At 43.9% G+C, this 28,000-nt stretch overlaps 1 protein-coding gene across 1 annotated transcript; it reads left to right on the forward strand.

Annotated features, from left to right (window-relative positions):
- The first annotated feature begins 287 nt into the window (after positions 1–287).
- On the forward strand, positions 288–27,997 carry Rarres1 (retinoic acid receptor responder 1). Its single transcript, XM_020157330.2, has 7 exons — positions 288–474; positions 519–1,078; positions 14,604–14,666; positions 17,464–17,647; positions 22,786–22,922; positions 27,523–27,585; positions 27,665–27,997. The coding sequence occupies exons 1-7, from the start codon at positions 288–290 to the stop codon at positions 27,812–27,814; spliced, it is 1,344 nt and encodes a 447-aa protein (XP_020012919.2). The 3' UTR covers positions 27,815–27,997.
- The last annotated feature ends 3 nt before the right edge of the window (positions 27,998–28,000 follow it).

Raw genomic sequence — 28,000 nt, forward strand, 5'->3', positions numbered from 1 at the left:
GATGGGGCCCTGAGCACCTAGCAGCTCTGGTGGTACCCCTGATTCTCATTTCTCGTGGGCTTTCTCTCCTCATTCCTTCACTGTCCTGTGTCTAAACGGAGCTGTCAGCACTCTGCACCCCCTTCCCTAAAACCCCATCCACACCTCACCCCGCCGGAATCCGGCTCCTAACCCTGCCTCGCACCACGGATAAGTAAGATCTACGTATTTCTAAAGGCCTTAGCTTGAGCTGTCCTGCTGTCCAGTGTCCATCCTCCATCCCACTCGTGGCTGGCCCTCGGGTGCTCATGCCCACCTCAGCTGCCACTCTCCCACGTGTCCCGGACTCCCTTCCTATGTCCACCTGCAGCCTCTGCCACCGCGGGCTTCTGGCAACCTCTTCCACCTCTAAGATCAGTGACCCCCAGGAAAGCCCGCTGCGGCCTCCCCTTTCTCCACCTGTCCCCTCATTCACCTGCTGGGAATCCTTGGCGAGTAAAGTGGCTTCACGCTGAAGCCCAAGGGTTGCGAAATCGCAGCACGGTTGGGGGACGGGGCTGGAGATGCCAAGCCCCCGAGCGGCGCGAGGGGGCTCCGGGCGGCGGGGGGAGAGGGAGGATGGGGACGCCCACTGCCCCCGCGACCCAGTCCCCGCACCCGCGGAGACACAGGCGCCTCGTCGTCCCGGGACCGAGCGGGGGCAGCGGGGAGGGGCCGCGGGGAGGGCGCGGCCCAGCGGCGACCCGGGCTCCGACCGCCGGCCGCCCGGGGGCGGAGGGTGGGGCCGCCGCGGCCTTATTTCCGCGTGCGCGGGCACCGAGCCCGGCTCCGTCGAGCGCCCCGCCAGCCGCCCGCGTCCATGCAGCCCCGCCGGCAACCGCCGCCCGCGCCCCGGCCCGGCGCCCCGCTGCTCGCGCTGCTGCTGTTGCTGGCCGTGCCGGCGGCGCGCGCGGAAGGGCCGGGGCGGCCGCAGGACGCGGGGCTCCCACGCGGGATCCTGCAGCAGGCGGCGCGCGCGGCGCTGCACTTCTTCAACTTCCGCGCCGGCTCGCCCAGCGCCCTGCGAGTGCTGGCCGCCGTGCAGGAGGGCCGCGCGTGGGTGAGTGCGGCGACGCGACGGGGCGCGGGCGGGGACACCGGGGCGCGCGCTCCCGCCCATGACCGAGGCGGTGGTCGCGCCACGCGGGGACACGGCGTCCACGCCTTAGCGCCGCCTGAGGCCAGGGCGTGCGGGGGCGGGGGGTCCCGGCGCGCAGAGGCCGCGGATCGCCGGCTGCTTCTGTTCAGCGCTTACGAGGCCATGGACTTTTCACAGGTCAGGGCTCTTGACAGCTCTCGTACCTGAGAGAAGGATGCGCAGGAAGCTGGTTGAGCACCAGGCCCCAAGGACAGCCTTCATCTTGTTGGGGCGCCCAGAGTAGGCCCCTGTGGCAGTGCTCAATGAGGGCGACACCCAGTCGTGGCTCCTGCCAAAATCTAAGCCAGCTCCCAGATCGAAGACACTCACTGGCTCTTGGTCATTGCAGGCCACCATGCAAGGCCTTTGGGGATGCGGTGGTTGGAGTTCACACGTGGGCCAGGGCAGGACCTTCTTTCAAGTGCCGGGATCACTCCTCCAGTGGGAGTGAGTGAGCTTAGCTTGGCGGTAGCTTTCGTTAGGAACTGGAAGAAAGAGAACTTTACAAGGCACTGTGTTTGTGAAGTTACACTGCTTTCCTCATCAACAGAAAGTTACAAAACCTGGAGAGCCACACTGACCAGCTGTCAGTCCCCAAATATTCCACAAACCTGCAGGCACACAGCCTCAAAGAATGTGGAATTAAGCCAGGGATGTGACCAGGTGGAATTTTCATTCAGGACTGTCCTCAGCTTGGGATCAGACGGGTTGGAAAAACCTTTTCCATGCTCCATGTTGGTTCTTCAAAGACTGTACCTAATATGGCCAGATTTATTGAATGAGTAAACCAAATTGTTCCAAGAAAAAGACAAAGTGTTCTTGTCACCTGCTTTAACAGTCTGCTGTCTTGAGTCCCCTTTTAGTATCTCAACAGAGAGGTGAGAGAACAGAGCTCAATAACTTTCCATTAAGGTAGGTGAGTAGCCATCTCCCCCAGCCCAAAGAGAGGCCTTGAAGACTGAACACTGGCCCCCTGGTAATCAGGGGGAAAATTCCCTGTAGAAAAGCAAGTTCTAAAATACACCAGTTTTCAAATTCCAAGGATGTTTTTTCCTTCCACGACCATTTTTCAAAAAAAAAAAAAGCCATAAAATAACTTTCATTGTCATTTTTCATGAATTTAGTCACCCCTTCAGAAAGAATAAAATACTTGGCATCTTTTACAGAATAATCAAACTAGCTCTCAAAACCTGAGTGAATTAAGAAAATCTCCTTCCCTCTGTCTTCCACAAAGAGCTCTGTTACTGTTTTTTTATATGTAATAATGTAGTGATCCTGAACTTCAAGAGATCCTCTCTTACTTCCTTATAGCACAAAAAGAAAGAGTAAGAGGCAGGTATGGGTGAGATGGAGGGAGGGAGCATGTGGTAGAATCAGGACACCAAGCCTGAGAAAGGATTTCCTGTTGTCATCTGGCTTACTTTTACCTTTCCTCCCTGATTTTCAAACATTTGTGTGGTTACAGGAGCCAAGGGAAAGAGGCCAGTGCCAAGAATCTCTGGGCGCCAGGGCAATTCCGCCTTGTCACAGGAACTCAGTAAAATTGTTTTCCTCCATTTCTGTGCCTACTCCAAACATCACCACCAAAGAGAAGCCCTCCTTCAAGATAATCAAGTCAGCCTGGTGCAGGAGTGGTAAACTTGTGACAAGGACATGACAGGGTCTTTGAGGGTGGCAGAAACAAGAGGGAAAGGCTAGGAATGAATGATTTCCACTGGGGATTGCCTTGGGCAGTCTTTCTGGAATTTGGGGAATCAGCTGACTGGGTGTTGTAGGAACCCTTCTCTCCAGCCCCTGCTTTGCCTCCAATGAGCCATGCAACCTAGAGATTTACATCTAATCTTCTCTGGCTATTTCCCCATTTGGAGTGGAAACAATTCATGTTCTGCCAGCATGCACACCAGGTGGCTTTAAGAGTCTTAGCAGCTGGCATATGCACCAAATTTAAAGTATAAAAATGTGAGTTAGCATCACACCCTCTGAGGGGCAGCCATTCATATATTTGCTGTTTCTTGAGCACTTACATTGTGGTAAGTACTAGGTTAGTTTTGTGGCTCTGATTCAGATTTGGGGTAGGCTCATTTGGGGAAGTCCTCTTTGAGACTCGCTCAGTTTTGAAGCACTGAGCTGCCCAGTGAGGAGCACTGGGTTCCACCCAGTGGATTATGGAATTTCTGCTTCAATTGCAAGACCATTGGTGAGAAAGAAACCTGGTGGATCCCTCAGCTTGCATGCATTAGCGTGTTGGTAGAGTGAGGGCTCAGTGTGCACAATGTCTGTCATTCATCCAGGACCAACCCTGGAGTGAGCAGGTTGCTGGGTGGGTGAGAGAAGTGCAACTGATGGGGATCCCTCCTGTTCTAGGGGTCAGCACACTCCTTTGAAAAAAGAGAGGCTGGGACTTAAGTCAGGAGCTTCACAGGAAGGTCCTTCAAAGGAAGAGTTATGAAATCACTTTTAGTAGGGACCAGTTTTGTTGTTGTTGTTGTTGTTGTTGTTTTGGTGCTGGTGATCAAACCCAGGGCCTGACACAGTGCTAGGCATGGGCGCTACCATGGAGCTGCATCCCCAGCCCTGTTGTTTTTTTAATGGAATGATTTGGATACAAATCATGATAGTCAATTGCAAAAGCAGGTGGTATTTCAAAATGCATTTCAAATATATATGCATGAAACAAATCATGATGAGTTCAGTTCTTGCTGTGGGTTTCAGCTAAATAATAATAAAAAAGAAAGCTGTGAAAGCCCGTGAAACTAATTGTTTCTTAAGACCTCTTCCAGCTCTTAAATTCCAACTCTGGTTTCTTGGTCCCAGAGCCCTCATTTGAGAATCACTGTCGTCCTCTAGTGGTAAAATGTGGTCATAGCTGTTGCAGAAAATGCATTGAAGATTAAGTGGGAGGTGGCAAGGACTGGGGAACATTCTGTTCTGTTCTGTTTGGTCTCCTGATTGTAGGAAGATCTCAGACAGGCTTGTGTTTCCTCACTGCCCCTGCCTGATACCATCTCTCCATGACCAGCAAGGCTTGTGCTTCTTTAATATCCCAAGGCATGGGCTAGGACCACAATTAGAGTGGTGGGAGACTTTGGAAGGTTGTGGGAGTTATGTTGTGCAGTGTGCTGATCTAGTCCTATGAGGTTTCTTCCATTCCCAGATCCGTGGGTGGCCTTCCCTTGCCACCCAGCAAGTTCTAGGACACCACCCGGACAATCAGTGCTCTCAAAGACATTTAGAGACTGACAGAAGTCTTCCTGTGCACACACTTCAAGAGAAAGTCACGTGTTTCAGACTCACTTGATGTTTGCATTAGTAACTTAGGTGACACCTCTGACCGGTGTGGGACTAGGTGATGGAAACTTAAAATTGAGACAGTTGAACAAGGTGGGAGAGGCCAGCTTGTGTGCACATGTCTCTGTGTTGTGCCCAAACTTTGTTTCCTCTGAAATTTAGTAAGTGTAGGTGGTCCCAGTGGCTCACACCTGTCATCCTAACTATTTGGGAGGCTGAGATCAGGAGGATTGCATTTCCAGGCCAGCTGAGGCAAAAAAGTTTGCAAGATCCTATGTCAATGGAAAAAAGCTGGGCATGGTGGTCCATGCCTGTCATCCCAGCAGCAGCAGAAAGATTACAGTCCAGGCCAACCTGGGCAAAATGTGAGACACTATCCTCAAAACTAACCAGAGCAAAAAGGGCTGGAGGCGTGGCTCTAGTGGTAAAGTGCAAAACCTTAAGTTCTAACACCAGTACCACCAAAAAAAAAAAATTGACAAGTGTAAATTTACTTCCTGTCTTTTGATAGAGAGCCAGGGCCATTTCACTGAAATACCCTGCAGTCTTCATAGCAAGAAAACACACCCACAGGGGCCACTTGGGATTTCCCTTTTTGTTTACTTGCCATGGTGTGAGCACTTGCAACAAATATCATGCTAATCCTCTATTTCACTTCTCCCTTTTTGATCCCCAGTCGTGACACACCCACACCCAATTCATCAGCAAAAGTGTTAGAGACTTGACTTTATCAGTTCTGTCTAAAGGGTTTAACTTGGAATTTGTCTGCACCCACTTGTCTCCAGTTCACAAAGCATTTAATTCTGTAATTGGGTAGTAAGGACACATGACACAAGCAAGTCTGGAAACAAAATTAACTGGCTTTTGGTAAGCATCAGGTCACCTTCCAGTGCAGACTAGGCGGCAGGGACACTGCACATCCAGGGTTCAGGTTCCTGGGGGTCTGAAGCAGTGGAGCTTGTCCCCTGGGCCACAGGCACTGAGAAAAATGATCACTTTCCAATCTATGTAGCAATCTAGTACAATATCATCCATCTAATTGCTGCCCTTCTTGAAGGCTTCTGTCCATTAATATCAATAATTCAGAAGTAATCATTCAGAATAGGGAAGCAATACATTATGCAAGCATAGAAACAAAAGGAAGAGGATTAAAAAGGCTGCAGTGCTTGTGCAGGAAGAAAGATGAGTGAAGTCAAACTTCCTCATCTCTGATAGAGCCATCCTGAGAGAACACGAGAGAGTGGTGGTCACAGGCAGAGCACACTTGCCTCAGCACCCACACGAAGCTCCGGGGGTGAGACCCAGCTATCCTGGGAGCACAGAGCAGAGGCAGTGCCTCCTTTCCCGGCCCTGCTCCTGCAGCAAAGGACCCGCACAGTCTGCCCATCACACTGCAGCCACCAAGTCTGAAGGCTCAGATTGCAGAATCTGAGTCTAGCCTGAGGCATGAGAGGTCAACAGAACCCAGGATGGTAACAATTTTTGACTTTAGCTTCCTTGGCACTCTGCTTCTATTACTCAAGCTAACTGCTAGCAGGAAGGAATATTTTTAACCATCTTACAATGCATTTTTTAAACCACATTTTTTTTGCCAGCCCGTAACATTTTATATTTGGCTTTCCACATGGGAAACAGGAGATGCATGTAATTCCAGAGTACTAGTTACTGGTAGTGCCCCAAATGAAGACCTATGATGGGAGTGGTGAATATTACCCACCAAGAGTCTGGAGTGACTACAGACTCTTCCTTTGAGGACCTAGATGGTTTTGCTGGAGACTGAATACAAATAAACAATCCCCCAGTAAAGTCAAGTTACGAAAGAAAACCTGGTACCATAGTTGTATATAAGATGTATGTGAATCCATGACTGTGCCGAGGGAAAGTACCTGCCCAGAACATGACATTAAGGATCACAAGTCATTCTGTCTCTGTATTTCTTCCTGTTGCTGTTGTACCAAGTTACCATAATCCTAGTGGGTTAAAACAACACACATTTATTCACTTGTAGCTCTGGAGGTCAGAAGTCTGAAATGGGTCTCACTGGGTCAAAGCCAAGTTGTAGAGGGCTTCATTGCTTCTGGGGGTTTCTGGGGGAGAACCCATTTCCTTGACTTTTCCAATTTTTAGAGGTCACTTACACTCCTTGGCTTATGGCTCCATCTCCCCTCTTCAAAGCCAGCAGTGTAGCATCTCCTGGTTAAGACACCACTGTCTCCTTACAAGGATCCTTGTGGTGACCTTGGGCCTACCAGATAATCCAGGATAATCTCACCATTTCATGATCATTAATTTAATCACAGCAGATGACTCCTTTTGTAGTGTAAAATCTAGGGGGTCATCATGCCTCACCATACCCAGCTTCCAGGGCCCATGTGGGTACTTCCTACATTGCCTGACAGGCAGTGGCTGCTCTGGTTCCCACTTCTTGTCTTGCTGCTATCTTGCAGCCTTGGTAATCTCACACCTGCCCTCTACTTCCCATCTTGGAATTTGACCATCGGCTGCTTTGACCTAGCGCTTGACTAGACAGCTTTAATTCTGCTCTGCAGGTGTGTCTGCCTCTCCCAGACTAGGTGGTAAGATCTTCAGGGCACAAAGCATCACATCTCTTTATCTCCTCCATTGCAGGAGCATAGGGCCCTTCTAGGGACTAATTTTAAATGTTTGTTCACTAAAATGAAAGCAGCTGGAAGGATGCTGCTACTATTGGGGCATTAGGCGCAGGAGGCCAGGTCCCAGCAGGAGAGAGGAGACCCAGCACTGAATGTCCCTGTTACATCCAGCCTTTCTACTTAGTCTCATTCTGAGCACAGAACAAAATGAGGGAGACTGCCTCTGGCCTTTCCCCTCTGGCTTCCCACTGCAAGTAAAGGACTTATGCCCAGATTTGGCCAGAGGTCAATGCACAGTATTCAGTCTTCTTCTCCACTGCTGTTTAGCCTGTGAATTCAAAGTGTCTAAGTGAAAAGAGCTCCTTGGATACCACTGGATGAGCATGACCCAAGAGTAGCTGACTTTTGTAACACAAACTTCATTTGCTCTATCTGGATTTGCCTGAAAGAAGGAAAATGCAATAAGACAATTCCAGGATATAATGTAATACACTGAGCTCTCCCTGTCCAGAACATAAGAACAACACAGCAATTTTTATTCACAAATGAGTAATTTGTCTCTAACTGAGCCTGACTCATAAACATAACCTTATAAAATGAAGAAGTTCACTTTTACTGGAATAGATGACATTTATGTTTTCTTGCCAATATGAGACTGGGAGAGACATTTAGAAGCAGAGTGTTGGTTGGAGCAGTGGGTCCCAGTGTAGCAGAGAGGAGGTTAGAGCTCTTAACCACATACATTGGTTCTTGCCCACCACATAAAAACATAAAGTTAAGATGAAGTCACGACAGGCCCCAAGACAAAGAAAGGGACTAGCTTTTAGTAACCAATGGCAGAGAGAAAAGGGAAAGGATGGAAGTGTTTTGCCCAAAGCACAGGGCTTCTTTCCATGTATGACCTTTTGGCAGAATGAGAAGTCAGTGGTGTTTCTGTGGCTGCCTTCTGGAAGCCCCAGCAAGATTTGTCTAGGACATGATCAAGTTCAAATTCTTGCTGTTCTGAGTGACTTTAAAGAGGGAGCCAGATTTGCAGAATGTGCTCTTAGGATAAACAAATATCTATTCTCTATCTTTTATCTAGCTCCTTAGGTTTATTTTTATCTGACAAGAACAAATGCTACACTTAGTCAAAAAGCTGAAAAGCTATTGGGTTTATTTTTAATATACCCAATATTTCAACGACTTTACTCAATATATCAAAAACAAAGCAAAATAAAAAGCCAAAATATTGAATAGTGCCTAATATAAAGATAGCCTAGATACATACTAGAAGAAAAATCTTTGCTCCATTAACATAAAAATAGCTGTCTGTTTTGTGATAAAGAGCTTTTAACTGAAAATAGTAGAATTGTTATTAGAACGTGTAGTTTCAGCTTCTTAATGCATGTATAAAAGTCATTACATTGTAATCCCCCCAACGATTTTGCTTTCTGTGGTTTGTTACCCACAGTCGATCATAAAAATGTGAAATGGAAAAAACTAGAAATAAATAATCCATGTTTTAAATTGCATGACATTTGAGCAACATAGTAAAATCTATATTGTACACAGTGTGGATGCCCTGAGCATCCATAGTCACTTAATAGCCATCTGTCACATGTATGCTTACTTTATTACTGCCTACTGCCTACTGCCTACTGCTCCACAGTGTGTATCCCCATTTTTGCCTGCCTACTCCCCAGGGTGGATAGCAAACACCACTACACACGGTGCCTCAGTGAACATCCTCAGATGAGTCAGCCCCTTTATCAGCCTGTATCACAGTTTCTCTGGTACCCATACCCAGAGCAGGATTTCTAGATTGTAGGACACGCATATATAGGCTTGATTTGACCAAGAATACAGGTTGTCCCCAGCCAGGCCACACCAGGTAGTCTTCCATCAGCCAGGCAAGAGTAGTTGTGACCTTCAACCCTGACCAATAATAGTTGGTTTTATCCTTGTCTTAACCAATTGCTATTCTCACGGTTGCACAATGATAACTCACTGCTTCTGATATGGAATTGTAGTCATGTGTCAGCTAACAGTGGGGATATGTTCTGGGTCCTTGTATAAACATCAGTGTCCTCACACAGACCTAGATAGTACAGGTCATTCAATGTGACCTCTTGCTGCAATCACGAGATGCATAAGCACAAGATGTGTGAGGCTGGTGCTGGCATATCATGGTGCACTGTTTCACAGTAAACTGGTTTATGGAAGGAGTATACTCTAAAGTAGTAATGGGCTGGGGATGTGGCTCAAGTGGTAGGTCACCTGCCTAGCAAGTGCAAGGCCCAGAGTTCAAACCCCACATTCCCCAATAAAGACATAAAAGTTTAATAACAACATTAACCAGTTAACAGTCACTTATTACCACTGTCAAGTGAGATGTACTGTATGTCACACAATATACTTTTGTACAGCTGGCATTGCAGCATCACCACAAACACCTGAGTGATGTGTTCTAATATAAAGTTATGATGGCCATGGCGTCCCTGAAATAAGAATGTATCCAAGTCCATAATAATCTATGGCATCACCATGGTATATGTGGCTCATTGTTAACCAAATGTTGCAGTACAGAACATGACTATTTATAACCATTCAGTTTTTACTTCTAATGGGATTTGTTTCTGTCTACCATATACTTCACTTCTATAGTCACTACCTTGACTCAAGGCTCTACCACCTCCATCTGCAACCTCAGCTAGATTTCCCCTCCCCACCACGCACACCTCTTCACTCCAGCATCAGCTCTCTGCGTTCCAGCTAGAGGATCCTTTCACAATCCTTCCTGCTAGTCCATGGCTTCCCATTTGATCTCAGCCTGCAGGAGCAACCCTTGCCACCTGCTCAGCATGCTGGCTCCAGTCTCTCTGCTCTTATGCCCCACAGCCTCCTGCTCCTTCTCTGTGGGATACTTTGCTGGCTCCACTCCCCACCCAAAGTCAGTTCCTTCTTAATCTTTAGAGTTTAGCTCAGATGTCACTGTCCTGATCCCTAAGCTACATCAGTTCTTCAGTTATTCTTTCAAAGCTGTAAGATGACTGTAATCAAATAATCAACTCTACAGAGCCTTTGTAGACTGCCAGAGGGCAAATGATACTCTTGTTTTGCCTGCTGTTTCCCACACCTAGCACAGTGCTTGGAATATGGTGGGCACTCAGTAAACCCTGAAGTGGAGGTGGTAGAGAGCAAAGACCTCCTTATCACAGCATATTTTGATTCAAGGACAGTTAGAAGTCTAGGTGTGGTGATGCATGCCTGTCATCCCAGCTACATAAGAGGTGTAGGTAGGAGGTGGTGGTCTCAGTTCAGCCTCAGGGAAAAAATTGAGACCCTGTCTGAAAAATAACTAAAGCAAAAGTACTAGGGGTATGGCTCAAGTGGTATTGTGCCTGCCTAGCAAGCACAAGGGCCTGAATTCCTTCAAACCCCAGTACTCAAATCCCAGTTAAAGATATAAAATAGGGTAAAACCCAATCCTCAAACCCCCAGGACCACAAAGCACTGTGTCTTGATGCCCTGCCTTGTGATGACCTTGTGGCTTATCTCACCAGAGCCAGCAAATCGCTGTGGAAGTTGTGACTCAGATAGAGAGGGATTTGAGGGAGATAAAACAATTAAGTTTTGACACATGATAAAATACAACTGGAAATATTAAAATCCTACTTTGGATGAAATGTAGATGCTTTTAAGAGTGTAGAGTTAAAACAAAATAAGGAAATCAAATTAACAAAGAAAATAACTTTTCCAAAGGACAGACTCCAACAGACTCAGCGCAGAGCCTTGGGTAATCAAGTTCTGTTTCTTTCCCTACAAAGAAGTTATTGGGACCTCACTTTGCTTCACATTTCCAAAGAACTGCTGAGCCAAGCAATGTTGAAGTCCCCTATTTAAGACGCAGGAATAAGGAAGACTCTTATGAATGCTTTCCTCTGGCAAATTAACATGCCTCAATTTGTTATTGATGTAAAAAGGCTGATGTTCCTCAGGATTCTTCTTCCATGTTTTCCCTGGAGCATTGCACAGTTTCCATGTCTTTAGCCACCTCTGCTGAGCCCACCCGTACAACACTCAGCATCCCGTGCACCACAGAGTGAAGCCATCCATTCTGCTTCCTATTCCTCTTCTCTCCCGTAGCTCCCCACAGCAGCTGGCAACCAAAAAGCAGTGCTGGCTGCCACCTAGAGCTACACTGTGCAGCCCTGAGTGAAAATGCAGGACCACCCGCCAGGTCCTCCAGGGCACATGCAGGGGCGGAGGGCTGGGGCTGGAGCAGCAAGCCTTCTAAGGCCTAGAACCTGCAGGCTAGCAGAAGTGTTACCTCCAGTGAGTACTCATTGTTCATGGGACCAGTGTGGCCGCTGTTGGAAATAAATTCAGTGGTGGTCCATTTGCAAGGCAAGACATTTGACCCTGAGTGGAAAATGACTAGTAGCTTGTTTGCATAGCAGACTTTCATGACACAAAGCTCATGCATCCAGAGTCCTCAGAAAAACAGGATGTTGGGGGAGGGGCCAATTGTCATTGTAAAGGAATGTGACTTAAACTGGGAAGGGAGAAGAAAAAATACCCTGTACGGAAATAATAAAACTTAGGTGACATCCTGGAAGATTGTACACCCCACAGTATTCAGCCAGTGAGGAACTGGGCGAGGGACTTGTGCACTAGGGAATAAAATGCTTGTAACCGTTTTTTGGGTGTGCCTGCTTACCAGACACCTGATCTTGCAAAATCATCATTAAAGTGTCACTTCTGCTGGACTTTGTGTCTCTGAGTCCATTCTTTGAGTTTGTGCAGGTGAATGTAATTCACACAGCTAGGGGTGTCAAGCCCACTGTTCTGTGTCCCTCTAACATGGGCAGGGAGAAAACTTCCGGAGCCTATGAGACAGAGGCCCTGACACCCTGTCGAGCCACTGCCATACATTTCTCCTTCATATCCTTTCCCTGTTCATTGGATGTTGCAGGAGCAAACCCAGGTAAAAGCCATTTTTATGGATCGTGTGTAAATGCCACTCCCCCCACCTCTGCCACAGCTCTGTATTGATCACTAGCTTGTGGCACTGTAGAGAGGTAGTTGGACCTTCAAGAGGTGGAGTGGAGTTGGGGACAGGTAGGTCACTGGAGCATGTCCTTGAAGGGATATTATGACCCCGGCCCCTTCTCTCTCTGTTTCTAGCCACCAGGAAATAAACAGATCTCCTCTACCATATGCCCCTGCCATGATGTACTGTGTCTCCACAGGCCCAGAGGCAATAGGAGCAAGTGACCAAGGACTGAAACCTACATTCGGTTCAAAATAAATATTTCCTCCTTTGAAGTTGTTTGTCTCAGATATTTTGTCACCGTTACAGAAAGATGACTAATAGGAAACTTGATGGGAATCCATGTTACCATTCTTTCCTCTCCTTCAACTTGGGCCAGACTCTGATTTCCACAGTTTTTCCTCTTTCTTAGGTCTATAGATTTTAATAATAAAAATAGCGATCCTACATTTCACTTTTGTACTATCCTAAGTCTCATCCTACTTTTGGAAACACCTTTCATACTGTGGTTATGTGTGATATGGCTCCTTCAGGCTTTCAGATTTGGTTCCAAGTCCTCTTCATAAAACCTGAAGCTTTCCAGGACCTCCCAGCACTTCCAGAGCATCTTTTCTTCATCTTCATCATCCCCTGGAATACCAGCTCCTATCCTCCATCACTACCCCCTTTCCCGGCCAATACCAGGTAGAGTTAGCCCAGGCCTCACCTGCCCTAGAAATCCTTCTGACATTCAGCACCCTGCACATGGGCAGCATTGAGCCTACTGATGATCCTAGAAAAAGGTTCCTGATAGTTGGACACCATGCCCATTTCTTTTTATCTCCCTAGTGCCTGGCATAGTAGGTGGTCAAAAGGGAATGAGTGAACAGATCAATTTGTGTGTGCATTGGGTAAGCTGAAGTCAGTGCATCAACTTATACCAGAATGTGTTTGAAAAGTAGGAATGAACCCTAAGCAAACTATTGTTTGTGCAGTGCTCTTAGATAGTCCCCCCACCCAACATATATACATTTACATGCTTAAATATGCTCTACAAAAATAATTGCCATAATCCTCCCCTCTCCAGTTTCTACAGCAGGAATGGATGGTATCTGGTCTTTTTAAAATAAAATAACCTTGTTTATTTATTGTGTGCCTGTGCCAAAACTCAAAGGAACTTGATGCTTACAAGGTCTAATTTATTCAAGACTAACCAAAATAACTTAAGCTTCATGCATCACAAAGTTCCTTTTCTTCTCTAAATAAAATTCCTTTTATTGAAAGATCATTTTGCTTTCTTAAAAAAAATGATGGCAAATGACATAAAGGAGGTGGCTTAAGTGGTAGAGTGCCTGCTTTGCAAGTGTGAAGCCCTGAGTTCAAGCCCCAGTCCACCAAAAAAAAAAAAATAAGCTTAAATTTTCTCCAAAAATATACACTGCAATCAACCTAAAAGTTTAAAAAAGCTAAACATGCATTTCAAAAGCTTAGCTGTGTGTCTGCCTATGAAAACTGCAAGGGAAAGAGAGTTCTGTTAGTCAGCTTTCTGTTACTATAACAAATACCTGAGAAAATTTATAGAGAAGAAAGGGGGTTTTTTAGCTCACAGTTTCAGAGGTTTCAGTCCATGATTGATTGACACATCATGGTAGGAGTATGTGATGGAGCAAAGCCTCACTTCCTGGCCAGGACAGAAAAGAGAGGAGAAAACTGAAGTCCCACATCTACTTGAAGGGCATACCCCCCAAAGACCTAAAGACCTCTCATTAGGCTTTACCTCTCAAAGGTTCTACCATCTCCCAATAACACTTATCTGAGGACCAAGCCCTTAACACATGGGTCTTTGGGGGACACTTAAGATCCAAACTGTAGCAGAGACCTACAGAGGACTTCTGAATTTGAGGACTTCAGAATTGTCATCCTCTCACAAGGTAAAGGTCTGTTTCCAAATTCCACCTCATACCTGCACTTGTAGGTCTCCTTTCTGTACCTCATCTCTGAGTGCAGCTGCTTCCTTACTGCCCTTCAGATCTCAGCTTCGAGACTGCCTTGTCTTAGGTAACTTCTTTGACCACCACTCCCTTTCTTTACTTACCACCACCTGAACCACACTTATTATGCATTTGTTACCTTTATCCCATTTGACTAAGACAAGGGAGAGCCTCGTCTATCCCCAGCACCCAGATCAAGGCCTGGAGAAGGCACCATGTAAAGGAATTTGCTCCAGGTCTAGTTTGCACCTGTCTAGTTCTCATTTAGTTGCTCTTACGGCAGTCAGCTTCCAGCCTGGACCCAACCTTATTCCTTTCTCAGCCTCCCTCTTTGTGAGCTGGTGTCACACTCGCAAACAGAATGACATGATCAGACCAAAATGTGACATCTTTCCTCTCCTAAGAAATCACCAATTTCATTCAGGTATAAATGCAGCCACTACCATTTGCATGCCCTCTCATCCCAAGAGCTCACGTGATTCTTGGACATGAGGATGCTTGTAGCGCTTCCACTATGCTAAAATTTAGTTTCTGTATTTCAGGTTGATCCAAAAAAGGGATGTAAAGTTGACCTGGTGTTTAGCACAGAGCACTACAACCCAGAGGTAAGCTGCCACTATTAATGATATATACTATAACAACTCCTATGAATACAGTCTGGAAAAAAAAGTGAGAACCTTAACAAAGCCTGGAGATTTTCTGGTTTTTTTCCAGTTTTGTTTTCTACTTGTTCTCAAGAATTTAAGAATTGAGCCAGGCAGAAGACTTAAGATTCAACTGCTTGAATGTCATGGCCTTTTGTGGTTGCATTTAGAATGATCCACATAGCCGTCATCTCCTCCTTCTTTGGGTTCTCTGGGAGAGAATTTCACAGCTCCCTTTGCTGTCCCTCCTAGCACCTCAGAGTCCTTAGAATGACTCACTCTCAAATGCCAACTTGTTCTTTTTCCTGTCAGCTGGTGACATTTCTGGTGAGCAGGCCAGCTCATGAGGCCAACTCCATGAGCTTACGTACATAGGGGCGCTCTGCAAAACAGGGATGCCCGTGTGTGCCACAGGCATCAGTAGTCTCCCGCAGTGCCCACCAAGCAGCCCATGTTTTTCCAAGTTTCCTTTACCCTGTTTTCAAGAAGAAAGCAAACAGAAAACTTACCTGGAAATTAGAGCCAGATGAACTTCCCTGTGCTGGGCCAGGCTGGGAAGCAGTGATTGGAACATAGGTGAAAAACCAACCCAGATTCTCTTGGTGTTGCTCTGCGTCCAAGCAGCCTAGGAAGAGCCACCAGCCTGTGGCACCAAAGTGTTTTAGGAAGGGAGAGCTTCAGAGGCAGAGGTGCAACTTCCCCCAGCCAAAGGACTCTAGGAGGCTCACAAGTTTTCATGCAGCAACAAAATACTTTGATTTTGCTTATTAACACAAGTATTAAAACTTTCTTAAAGAATTAGGAAGATGCCTTTTATTTCTAAGGTAGCAAACTGAAAGCATTAGGTTAAAGCTAAAAGGAAAACAATTACTAGATTATTCTGACCATCAGTCTGCTCCTCTGGATTTGATCCTGCGGGTATATTAATCTACTTAGTTAATTAAGTGCTCCATTTCAGGAGGTAAAGGAGAGCCCTTTCATCTTTAGGAAGCTGCTTTAATTCCCCAGGAAGGTGGTTGGGAGGGAGCAAAACAAAAGGGGGTGATACCATACCTGGTTATTTTTCTCTTCCTGGGAGATGGCTGACATCTAAGGAGACCATGAGGTGCCCTGTCTGCTGCTTTTTGATAACACTTCTTCCTGAAAACTCCCTTCACCTTTTTTCTAGGTTGCACCAATAATTAGCACCTTAATGCACTGTAGAAACTCCTTCCCACTCAAAACTGGCCCTCATAGGGGGAAAGCTGTCCATTGAAAGGCTGATTTCAGTTTTTTGAGTTAGTTCAAAAACAAGCTTATTAGGTAGATTCCACTTTGATTACAATTTGTTTCCCTGTGGGCCTTTTCTTCGTAAGGTTATTTCTGGAGGCTTTTCTAACTGGGACTCCACCCCGTTTAAACAACTGCAAAAGTGGAAAATAGATGGAACTGGAAATCATCATATTAGTGAAATAAGCCAGGCCAAGAAAGATAAGTATCACATGTTCTCTCATATATGGAATCTAGACCTTAAAAAAAAAATGACACAAGTATAAATGAGGGGACTCTTTGAGTACGGGAACCAGTGGGAGGAGAGTGAAAGGAGAAGATGGGGGTGTGAGTAAATATGATTACTTTATATACATGTATGAAAATAAAATAATGAAACCTGTTAAAATGGTTTTAAAAAGAGGGAAAAGGGGTAAAAAAAAGTAATAGGGCAAATTTGATCAAAGTTCATTATATGTACATGTGGAAATGAACAAAGTAAGAGCACTTTGTACCATTAATATGTGCTAATAAAAAGAGAGAGAGAAAAGTGAAAAGAAGGCTATTGCTTCAAATGTTCAACAAACCACATTTTAACAGGAGAGCCTGGCTAGGGGCTTACGGCTGGGTTTAGGTAGGGCCATGACCAATGGCCCATGACCAGTGACTCCTCATTTCTAGGCCTAGTGTTGATGGTATACAAGTGCATTTTTCCAGGAATAGGTTCCCTGGCTTTTATTTTCAGGTTAAGGAATCTGTGGCCAAAGTGGTAAAGAAGAACCACTATCCTAGAAATGAGTCATACATAAGATGCCTAGTTGTGCTCCGAAGTCTTTAGATTGGAAGTAAGATGGGCCTTTTAATACACAGTAAATCTCCATTTAAATATGAATGTGAACAAGCATCACTCGGGTATTTAAATTAGTCCCATGGTCTGTGTCTGCACTTCTAGACTAGATCTCAGTGTGAGGAGAGCAGTTAGGAGTTGCACTCTGTCAGAAGTGAATTCAGATCCTGGCTTACCACTTACTAGCTGTGAGACACAGAGTAGGTTCCTCTTTAAACTTCAGTATCTTGGTCTTTAAAACTGGAACCGGAGGAGCTAATACACAAATGTTAATAGGAGCCAGCCTCACCTTTTAGTTCAAGTTAATAACCTAAACGTCCAACTAACCATCATGCCTGTCCACAGTGGAGATCGAATTATCCACTATGCTAAAAGTTTGTGCCAAGCTGTGCTCCACAGACATCAGTGGTATTCTTTAGAACAGGCCCAGCTTTGGGACACAAGGCCACAGTCAGAAGACAAGACTTGAAACCACAGCAAAGCATGAAGGACTATTGCATCAGCTTCGAGCACAGAATCACTTTCTATAAAGCGAATGCTGCATCTTGTGATGCTAGAGCATGTGCCATGTGCAGTGAACTTGCTCATCTCAGTCTTGTGTGTGGTGTGCACTGGGGTGGGCATAAGGAGCCTTGCTGTTTAATTCCAAAATCTTTACTTCAGGAAGGTGAGGATCGTTTGGGGAAATGCTCTGCTCAGGTGTTTTTCAAGAACAAGAAGCCCAAACCAGCCATCAATGTAACCTGTACTAGGCTCATTGAGAAACAGAAACAGCAACAAGAGGATTACCTGCTTTACAAACAGATGAAGCAACTTAAGAACCCCTTGGGCATCGGCAGCATACCTGGTATGAATCTGTAGTTTGATGTCTATATTTAGGAATGCGTGTAACTACTAAATCTTAAAAGGCATGGAGTGGCACTTTAATTCAGCTATAGATTATGGTGTGCCTCATCATCTAAACAAAGCTGAGGTTTTTTTTTCCTGTTCTTCATCTCTAGTACAATATAGAAGCTCCACCAAAAGCTATCTGTATCTCATTTCCCATCCCAGAACAATGGGATGGGTTCATTTCAGCAAGAGCTGAACCTCCAAATAAAAGGTAGAGAGGTTTTTGCAACAGGAAATGCATATTGGAGTGCAGTGTTCAGGATCGAGTTCAGAGCCTGAGGTGACATTTCTAGAGTGGTGATGGCCTTGGGAACTTTAGATGACAGGACACCCTCCAGTGCCTATACTCTGCCCCTCTGTACCAGGGCTGGGTGGGCAGGCCATTCTTGCTGTGGCACTGGGTCATGTTAATCTCATCTTGGGCAGTGGCTAATGGGCAGTGGTGCCTTCTCTAATAGACAGGTCCTGCCCTCTGCCATGACTCAGCTGGAATGGAGCAGAGCTCATTTGTCCTGGCACTCAACACAGTGTGTGGGCAGCAGTAGAGGCTCTGCACTTACTGGCAAATCCAATTTCCAAAACCACAAAAGTCATCTCTGGACTTGCACTTGAGCATTAAACTTGACATCTGACCACACTCTCCATCCCACACACTCTTACAGTTCGCTCATTGTGCAGATACCATGACAAACATATGTCGGCACACGCAGGCCTGCAGCCTCTATTCCTGAGTGTCTCTGTTCCCCACTTACTCACACTAACTAAATGTTTTTAAGAACCCAGAAATGAAACACTTCTTGCATTTCTAAAATTCAGAGCCTTGGATGATTCTCACCTAATAGTTCTCTAACAGCTCGGATCAAATCCTGTGCCAAGAGCAATTCAAAACCTTACATTGGAGTAGCACATTTTTATACTTGGTACTGCTTGAAGTAAGTGAGCCAATGACCAATGCTTACAAACCTATAGCTATTTAGGGTCCTGTTTTCCCTTTAGTTCAGGAAATAGAGCTTATCTATTCTTCAGACAGTCTAGAAAATGTATAAGACCTTTCTTTGAACATTTGCCACAGGATCACTAAATCTCTGACACTTTTCAGTTGCACGGGCTAACTGGATCTTCTTCAGTTAATGAGCCTGTGTACTCATATGGATCATTCTGTAAAAGTTTAACTTAATCGGGCTACTATGAAACTCCAAAGAATCTTAGTAGAGGAAGCCTCTTCGTAACAAAGCTTACAATTCTGCTCTGTCATTTCAGCAAACACTCAATGATAGTCTGTGTGTGCAAAACTGTCTACTTAAAAAAGAATTGGTTTTAGATTGAGTCAAAGCTATGAAAAATATCCCTGCAGCGGCCAGTTCAAATCCTACCAGATTCTGCTCAGTGTTTAATCAATCCGTGATACTGGACAGTTATATAACTGGTACTTAAGAAGATCTAATCCTTGCTTCATGTGGCTTTCTCTTAGAAAAGTAGTTACTTTGTTTTTATTATGAATAGAAATTTTGCTTTTTCTAATTAACTCATAAACTCCCCCTAAATGAACCCAGGTATGCTATGTACAGAGAAGACTAAGGAGCTATGAATAGTCCAGTCTGTCCCGAAAGTGCTTCTTCTGTCAAAAGTTCTCATTATGTACAAATGCTTTAGTGTAAAGCATTTATCTTCAAGGGCAATGGGTTTGGATATCACAAATCTAAGCAAAGAACAGCACTGTGAGATGAGGGCAAGTTGCATGGAGGAAGCTTCCAATCAATGAGAACTAGGATGAAGGGAACCCAGTAATAGTAAACAAGGAGAAAATGTCCTATCATAATGTTGATGTCAGAGTCCTGCATTACATAACATTCCGAAATCCTTATGGCCCAGAGGTTCACACCAGGAGAAACGAGATACATGAAGAAAATGCTGACATTCTAGTCAGGAAGTGGAAATCAGAGACACACTTTCTACAATAACTTCTATAAAAACAGTCTCAGCTCCCTGTTGATTAACATTTGCTGGCAGAAAAATGACCGCCAGGTTAAAGAAATTCCATGGAGCATTCATCAACAGCATTAAAATGCTCCGTTCTAAGTGTGAAGATGCTTGGATGTTAGCTAACAGGTCAGCATTATGGGACCAAAACACATAGAGGAACACGGAACAGTGAATGACAACAGTTCAGGACCACCAACACCTCTCCGATTTAGTCTCTACAGGTTTTTATTTTTAAGCCATTCTCCGAGTGCTGGGTGCTCATGCCACTTTACTCATCTCTAATTTCTTACCGCACCTTGTTTAACAGCTGTGTGGAAGCTGCTCCACTTCTTCAGGCGCAGAGCACGGCCTGGCCTCACGCACTTCCACAGGACAGTTTCTCCTCTGCTTTACTGAGGATGAGACAGTGCTTCCATGACTTCTTTCCACCTCACCAACTCTCTCTTCCCAACTATCTCCTTTATTCTAAGGCTCCTTTTACTTATATCCCCTTGATTCTGTTTTGTCTGGCTTCTTCCATGATTTTTGCCCCATCACTATCACCATTTCCTGGGCTTGCCCTAAAGAGATAGTCAAGGTCACCGCTCTGTCAAGCTGTTGCTTCATAGAATGACCATCCCATCTCCTTCCTCATTCTGTCCACTCTTCAGAAGGAGATTCTATTCACACTGCCTCATCCTCAACCTTTCCCGTCTGGTTTCTACACTATGTGTGGAGCTCAACTACCCTATCTCAGGTCACCCAGGACACCCAGATCACCAACACGAATGTGCTTTCTTGCTTCTCCTCCTCAATTTGTTGTGAGCATTTTACACCATCTACTCCTGTGGCTTTCTTGATACTGTGTTTAAGACAGCTAATTCCAAACTCAACTACTTTCATCCAGAAGATATGCATATTCTGCTAGAGTCTGGCTAGAAACTTTGGTCATTGACACCTCATCTCCTAACATTTAATAATTTAATGTTAAAATGCTGCTTTTTATCAAGGCCACCACCACTAAGCATCTGGGTCCCACCCTGTCTTTGCCAACCGATTGTCACCATCCTTTGTGCCTGTGGTATTCTTCCTAGGAATTCTACAATAGCCTCCTATCTAGTCTCTACGATTTCGTTCTCCTCCAGCTGTCCTGTACACAGCAGCTCAAGTCATCTTCCCACACCAACTACTGAGTCAGAGTTCATACCCCCACCCCCACCACGGCACAGCACAACACAACACACAAGGCCATTCATAGTATGAAGCCAATGTATTTTATACTCTTTATTATTATTATTATTCAAATGTGCATACAATGCTTGGGTCATTTCTCCCCCCAACCCCCATCCCCTCCTTTACCACCCACTCTGCCCCCTCCCTCTCCCCGCCAACCCCCTTGATACCCAGCAGAAACTATTTTGCCCTTATCTCTAATTTTGTTGTAGAGAGAGTATAAACAATAATAGGAAGGAACAAGGGTTTTTGCTGGTTGAGATAAGGATAGCTATACAGGGAGTTGACTCACATTAATTTCCTGTGCATGTGTGTTACCTTCTAGGTTAATTCTTCTTGATCTAACCTTTTCTCTAGTTCCTGGTCCCCTTCTCCTATTGGCCTCAGTTGCTTTTAAGGTATCTGCTTTAGTTTCTCTGCGTTGAGGGCAACAAATGCTAGCTAATTTTTTAGGTGTCTTACCTATCCTCATATCTCCCTTGTGTGCTCTCGTTTTTATCTTGTGATCAAAGTTCAATCCCCTTGTTGTGTTTGCCCTTGATCTAATGTCTGCATATGAGGGAGAACATACGATTTTTGGTCTTTTGGGCCAGGCTAACCTCACTCAGAATGATGTTCTCTAATTCCATCTATTCACCAGTGAATGATAACATTTCGTTCTTCTTCATGGCTGCATAAAATTCCATTGTGTATAGATACCACATTTTCTTGATCCATTCGTCAGTAGTGGGGCATCTTGGCTGTTTCCATAACTTGGCTATTGTGAATAGGGCTGATACTCTTTTAAGACCAGTCACTGAGTCTTAGTCTGAATCTGCCAAGTGCTCTCCCATCTTGGTGTTTTCTCTCTCTCTCTCTCTCTTCTCCCCAACCCCTGCCTACTCCCACCTACATAACAGGACTTCAGGCCCAGCAAAATCTCATTTCTATAAAGCCTTCCCCCAAACTCTCCAGCCTGAGGAACCCTTCTCCCTTGCCTGTGCTTTCTCAGCTGTCTCCTGTGTTAAGGAATACATCAGTTCTGTCTCTATGCTGTCCACACGTGAAAGGCAGACTTACCTTTGTATCTCTCATAGTACCAAAGTTATCAGGGAAAACCTCTGAATTGTCTATCATTACAAACCAGCTAAGTCAAGTTCTACCAACAAATAAGATTTATGATAAAATCATTTTACCAAGAAGAATTAATTTCCTAAAAAGCTTTTTAGTGTTCCCCATGTATTGTGCTATTATTGGGCCTTAATATAGACTCAGAATATCTCCACAAAATTGCATTAAATGATATCTATGAAGTTATCTTATAAATTACTCATTAAAATTTGAGTTTCTCAATGTTACAAAAAAGTAAATTAATAAGCATTGTATATGTACCTCTGCAGACTGTTATGAAGCAGATTTTTTTAAAAATTTGCTGAATTTAAAATATTTTAGGTCCAAAAACAATGATATAGGAAGAACCCACCTGACTTCTTCATGTGGCCAATACACTGATCAGCATTAAATTCGCTGACTGGTGAGGAACAAGGACATTTGTCAGGTTAGGACGCAAAGACCCAAACCAGCAGGTAACATGGAGATCACTGATAGTCTTTTCTACCTAGTTAACAGTATTTCTCAATGAACTAAACTTCAGGTTAACTTTTAGTATGAGCATGGCTCTTACTTTGTATGTGTATACTACAGCAAACTGCCATTAAATTGTTTTTAACAGATTTATTGTGTGACTAATCTCCATTCTAACACAGAAACAGATAAAAAAAAATCACATGTCCAGGCTCAAAGTCTTGCTGTGAGAGATGATCTGATATGGTAAATTTCTTACTTCTTCAACTTAAACTTCGGAAATTTTGTCTCATAGAAATGCCTTAGTACAAAAGTACTTTTTTTTCTCCTTCTCAGATAGTCATGGACATATCGATCCCTCACTGAGACCCATCTGGGACTTGGCTTTTCTTGGCAGCTCTTACGTGATGTGGGAAAAGACCACCCAGTTGTTACACTACTACTTGGCTCAGCTCAGTAGTGTGAAGCAGTGGGTAAGAATCCAAAAATTAACCAGTGCCAGGAGTCACAACCAGTGCAGCGTTCTTAGATGGAACTAGTGGAATTTCTAACTTCATGGCAAAAGTTTGTTACAACTTTTCATTCATTTAGCAAATATTTGAGTGCCTGCAATGGACCAGGTATTGTTTTGGGGACTGAGGATGTAATAGTGAACAAAAACACAAATGTTGATACTGAGATTTAATTCTAGTGAGAGAAGATAAAAGACGGTGAGCCAACAAAGAAATACATATATATTGATTGAATGGTGGTGCTACAAAGAAAAAATAAGTAGGGAAAAGGGAAGACAGGGTTTTGATACAATGACTGCTTATACAGTCTAAAGTAAGGCCTATATGAGCAGAAGCGACACTGGAGCAGAGGCCAAAAGGAACTGAGACTGAACCAGGACCCATAAGGAAAGAGAATTTCAGGCAGAGGAAACTGAGGCAGCAATGTGGCCAGTGGGATGGAAAAGGGGCTGTGCAAGGAGATAAGATCGAATAGAGGGCAAGTGGAGGGGATCTGTTCATGTAAGGCCTTGGAGACCATCAGAAGGGCTTTGTCTTTTTCTCTTTTACCTGCTATTACAGGGGTTTTAGTTTAGGAGTGACATGCTGTGACTTACATGGGATCATTTTGGCTGCTGTGTGGAGAACAGACTTTAGGGAGACAAGGGAGCAAACAGGAAGACTAGGAAAGTACAGCGACAATCTAGGAGAGGCCTTGTGGTAGTCTGGAACAGGATGGAAACAATGGAGTTGGTGAGGAGAGTTTGGATTCTGGTAGACTGACAGTATATGCCCATGGGTTGTATATAGGTATCAGAAAATGAGTTGAGGATGATTTTAGGATCTTGGCTGAAACTGGAAGTACAGTTTTATTTACTGACTGGGGAAGACTATGGGAGAAACAGATTTGGTGAAAATTGATTTGTGACATGTTATATTCTGTCACCAAGAAAAGAATGATATCAGACATAAGAGGCTGAAGTTCAAGGGAGAGGAATGGGCTAGAGTCATGACTGTGACCATGGGGATGGCCACAGACTGGAGTAAGTCACAGGTAATAGTGTGGACAGAAAAGCAAGGTATATAAGGACTGTATCCTGGACCCTTAAACTTTAACTCTCAGGCAGGAACACAGCTCACCTGGAGGGGGCAGAGAACAATAGCCAGATGCTGGTAGGAGGTAGCTGCCCACGTGAGACTGAGTGAAAGTTCTCTGCTACCTGCTCTGTCTTCTCAATGAAAAAGGTAGTCATCAACTGAGAGCGAGGATGAGAGCTAGCATTGAGTGTGGCCATGCAGCCCTACAGGCTGCCTGAAGGTTTGGATTCAAAGCACCAGCCACTCTCAGCTGTGTGGGTATGGGTGCTAAGTAAGCAAAGAGCTGGATTTAGCAAAGGGTGGGTTTTTTGTCAAGGTGAGTGTGATGTATGGAGAAAACAGAATTTCCAGGTAAATAAATTCAACTTCTCTGAGAGTAGCAAGCTGAACTAATTGTAAGTGCCAATTTTAAACCCATTTTTTCACGGACTTACCCATGGGTAGATCATCAGTATCTTCTGGGTATAGGGATTTGCCCAGCATTAAGTCAGCTTAATAGTCTGGTGTACCTTCCAAAAGCCACTTGTAAAACATCAGTCAGAACTGTTTTTTCTTTCCTTGTCTTTTCCCCCCTCATAGAGTGTTTTTTTAATAGAAATGACTATGGAATTAAGTGTTGCTATATAACAAGGCAGGAAACCGCACTAGTTCTTTTATCAAATAGGATCCCTCCTCTCTGAAAGCAGGAAAGGGGGGACATACATGTAAACCACATGGTTAAAAAAACAAAAATGAGGGTGAATGGGTCATTGAGTAAAGAACTTTAGATTTTCTTTACCCTGTGGGCTAAATGCCCATGTGAGTGAGTGATGTTGCTGGGTAAATAATGGATGAACATGCAACTGACTTGCTGGCACTTCATATTATAGGGCCTCTTAAATGAGTAATAGCAAACCAAATATAACATTTAATATACATTTTGGCTTAGAGTTTTCTTAAAGAAAAGTATTTGTATGCTCATAGCCACATAGATTTTCAAATCTGTCATTCAGTGACCACCAATGATTCCTACGATTTTTTTTTCAGCAAAAAAGTAATACAAGCAACAAACAAAACAAGCAGTGGTTTTTTTATTAAGTCACTAAGAGTTAAAGGTCTAAGTACAATTCTGAGAGACCAGCAGCAGGACGACATAGATGATAAAGCCAAGACAGTGCACAGGCAGAAAGTGACTGGAGCTCAAGAAAAGTACGGGGATTATATTTTTTCAAAATTTTCTGAGTGGGAATCATTATCTTTATGTTCAGAGTTAAACTCATCTTTTAAGCAATTATGTAAGTAAATGCAAGCTTAAAAACCCATATCCCTAAGAGTGTGCAAAGAAAAGAACTGAAACACAACTACACTGTAAGAGTCATCTTACTAGCATAATTATTTCTTTAGAACTGAAACAGATGCCATTCCAATACCACAAAAACCATACCAAGAACTGGAAGGTACACTAGCTAGGAGACACCACATAAAGACTTTCCCTTTCCTCTCAGCCTTTAATATGAATAGAGAAAAGTAAAACTGCTTATTGACCCAAATCTTACCAATCTGTACATAGTTTGTAAGCTGGTCTACCCAGCAAACATCATTATTGGACAGCTCAATACTGACACTAACTCGAATACTAGCTAAAAGTGTGTTATAGAAACCACCTCACCTACCCTGCCAAGAATAGTTTATAGTAATCACTTAAGCCTTCTTACTCTTTAGTAAAACCACATTGATTCTGCTAGGGCTTATTCTCTCTTTTGGGGAGGACGGGTCACAAGAGAACAAACAAAACATGTCCAGTCTGTCTCCAGGAAGATTCAAAAGCAAAGTTACCAAAAAATGTAACAATAAATCATGATCAATTTGGACTACAAAGATCTGGCATTTGCGATGATTTGAATAAAAGCCAGAGATTATTTCTGAATATAAAAATGACTTCTTGGCAGAGCTTGACCTGGTGAGGGCGGTCCAATCCTGGAAGCCTTTACCAGACTGGGAAGTGCACTGTTCTCTTCTGCAGCTCCTTAATAAGCTGTGCTTTCTGTGTTGGTTTCAGGATGCCTCCTCTTAGAGGAGGAAGAATTTATAAGAACAGCAATTTAAGGGTGTTTCAGTACTTCACTGAGGAAGGTCTTAATTATAATAACTCAAGTTTTTGCATTAAAAATAACACTTGTTCTAATGCAGTTGGAATTTCATTGTTTGTTTCAAGCTCTGCCTTTTGCCTGAAAACCAGGGACAGCCATGATTTCTTCTAGAATAAGAAGGCATTGTCCTGAAAAAAAGACTTTTAAATTTATAAATAAAATCAATTTTTTAATTATAAAAACACAATTCACAGTCAGGCTTGAGAAGCAGTACCAAGAGTACAGAAGTGTGAGACAATCTGAAACAACTATCACACAACATAGCAGCTGTTGTGGAACGCTGTAGGACAGATAATTATTTCCTTCCAACGTCAAGATAGTCACCAAATAAAGATCAAATAAGGCTAATTAAACCCACAAAACAATACCAGACAGATATAGTTGTCCACTGGTATCTGGAGGAGATTGATTCTAGGCCCTCCAGTAGCAAAATCCACAGATGTTCAGGTCATTTATATAAAATGGCATATTTGCATATAGCCTACACACATTTCCCATATACTTCATTGCTATGTAGACAGTTGTCCTACCGTACAGGGAATAATGAAAAGGAAAAAAGTCCACACATGTCCAGTACAGATTTATTTATTTATTTTTTAATTTCTCTTATTCATATGTGGATACAATGTTTGGGTTATTATTCCCCAGACAAAATTTTTTAGTCACTAATAGAAACTTAAAGAAACCAGGTAAATCAGATGAGACAATTACCTGCCTAACAAAAAAAGATCTAACATACTGGTTTTAGAAAGTGTGGCAGAACTTTGTATAGTACACATGAAGAAAGTGGGTACTGGAGTCAGTGGATCTAGGTTTGAATCCTCACTTGTCACTCAGTAGCTATAAACCCATAGCTATAACCATGCTGTAAAATGAGGTGTCTGATCGATCCTGCTGTCAGACAGAACCAGGAGACCAGGTACGAAGTGCTCAGCACAGAACTAGCCCACAGAAGAAAGTTGAGAAGCACTGGTTGCCTTTTCTGCTGACTCACCTCCTAGCGGATTAGGGCTAACCCACCAGCTTGCTGCGCACACTGCATTCGGATCCCTGAGGACTATTAACATTCCTCCTACCCCACAGACTTGGTCTTCTTCAAAAACTGTAAAATCAAAGAGAAAAGTAATGAAGACATTCAACCAGGCTTTCAAAACCAGTGACAAAACCAAAATAAAAATCCACGACTTCTTTATCTTGATGCAGAGTACTACCAAAGGAAGTAAGGCTGAAGTCTAAAAGCAGGAGAGCTGAGGCACTCATTCAAAGCAAGATGTACGTGACTTAAGCCTCCCAAATTCTAAGCTCACAGAAATCCACTATATCTGTCACAGTAACTCTTTTTTTTCTTCCTCTAGAAAACTAGTGCTGGTGCAATTGATTTTGATTATACTGTTCTGCTTCATGAATTCTCAACACAGGTAAAATACAAAATTGTATGGAGAAATGTTTTTACTGTAACTTCTTACAGGTTATGATATTTAGAACTTTCTTTCCTAGGAAATTGTTCCCTGTCGTATTCACTTGGTCTGGTACCCTGGCAAACCACTGAAAGTGAAGTACCACTGTCAAGAACTGCAGACTCCAGAAGAAGCCTCTGGAACTGAGGAAGGATCTGCCATGGCACCAGCGGAGTTTAGTAATTTCTAAAAATAAAAAACAATGTGGGCTGAGGGTATGGCTCAAGTGGCAGAGCACTTGCCTAGAAAGCATGAGGCCCTGAGTTCAAACCCCAGTATCACCACCACCACCAAAAAAAAAAGATCTGCTTATACCAAACTCTAGACAAAATGACTCTCCTAGCCTAAATCATTACTCCAGCACAAGAGCTAAGGT

The sequence above is a fragment of the Castor canadensis genome, chromosome 5 (assembly GCF_047511655.1).
Source record: "Castor canadensis chromosome 5, mCasCan1.hap1v2, whole genome shotgun sequence".
Classification (NCBI taxonomy): Eukaryota; Metazoa; Chordata; class Mammalia; order Rodentia; family Castoridae; genus Castor; species Castor canadensis.

Excerpts from the sequence above, each read along its gene's own strand:
- Rarres1 (XM_020157330.2), top strand. The coding sequence starts at position 288 with ATGCCCACCTCAGCTGCCACTCTCCCACGTGTCCCGGACTCCCTTCCT. Across the intron at positions 475-518 it reads CTGCTGGGAATCCTTGGCGA|CACGGTTGGGGGACGGGGCT; the intron begins GTAAAGTGGCTT and ends GCGAAATCGCAG. Across the intron at positions 14,667-17,463 it reads CAGAGCACTACAACCCAGAG|GAAGGTGAGGATCGTTTGGG; the intron begins GTAAGCTGCCAC and ends TCTTTACTTCAG.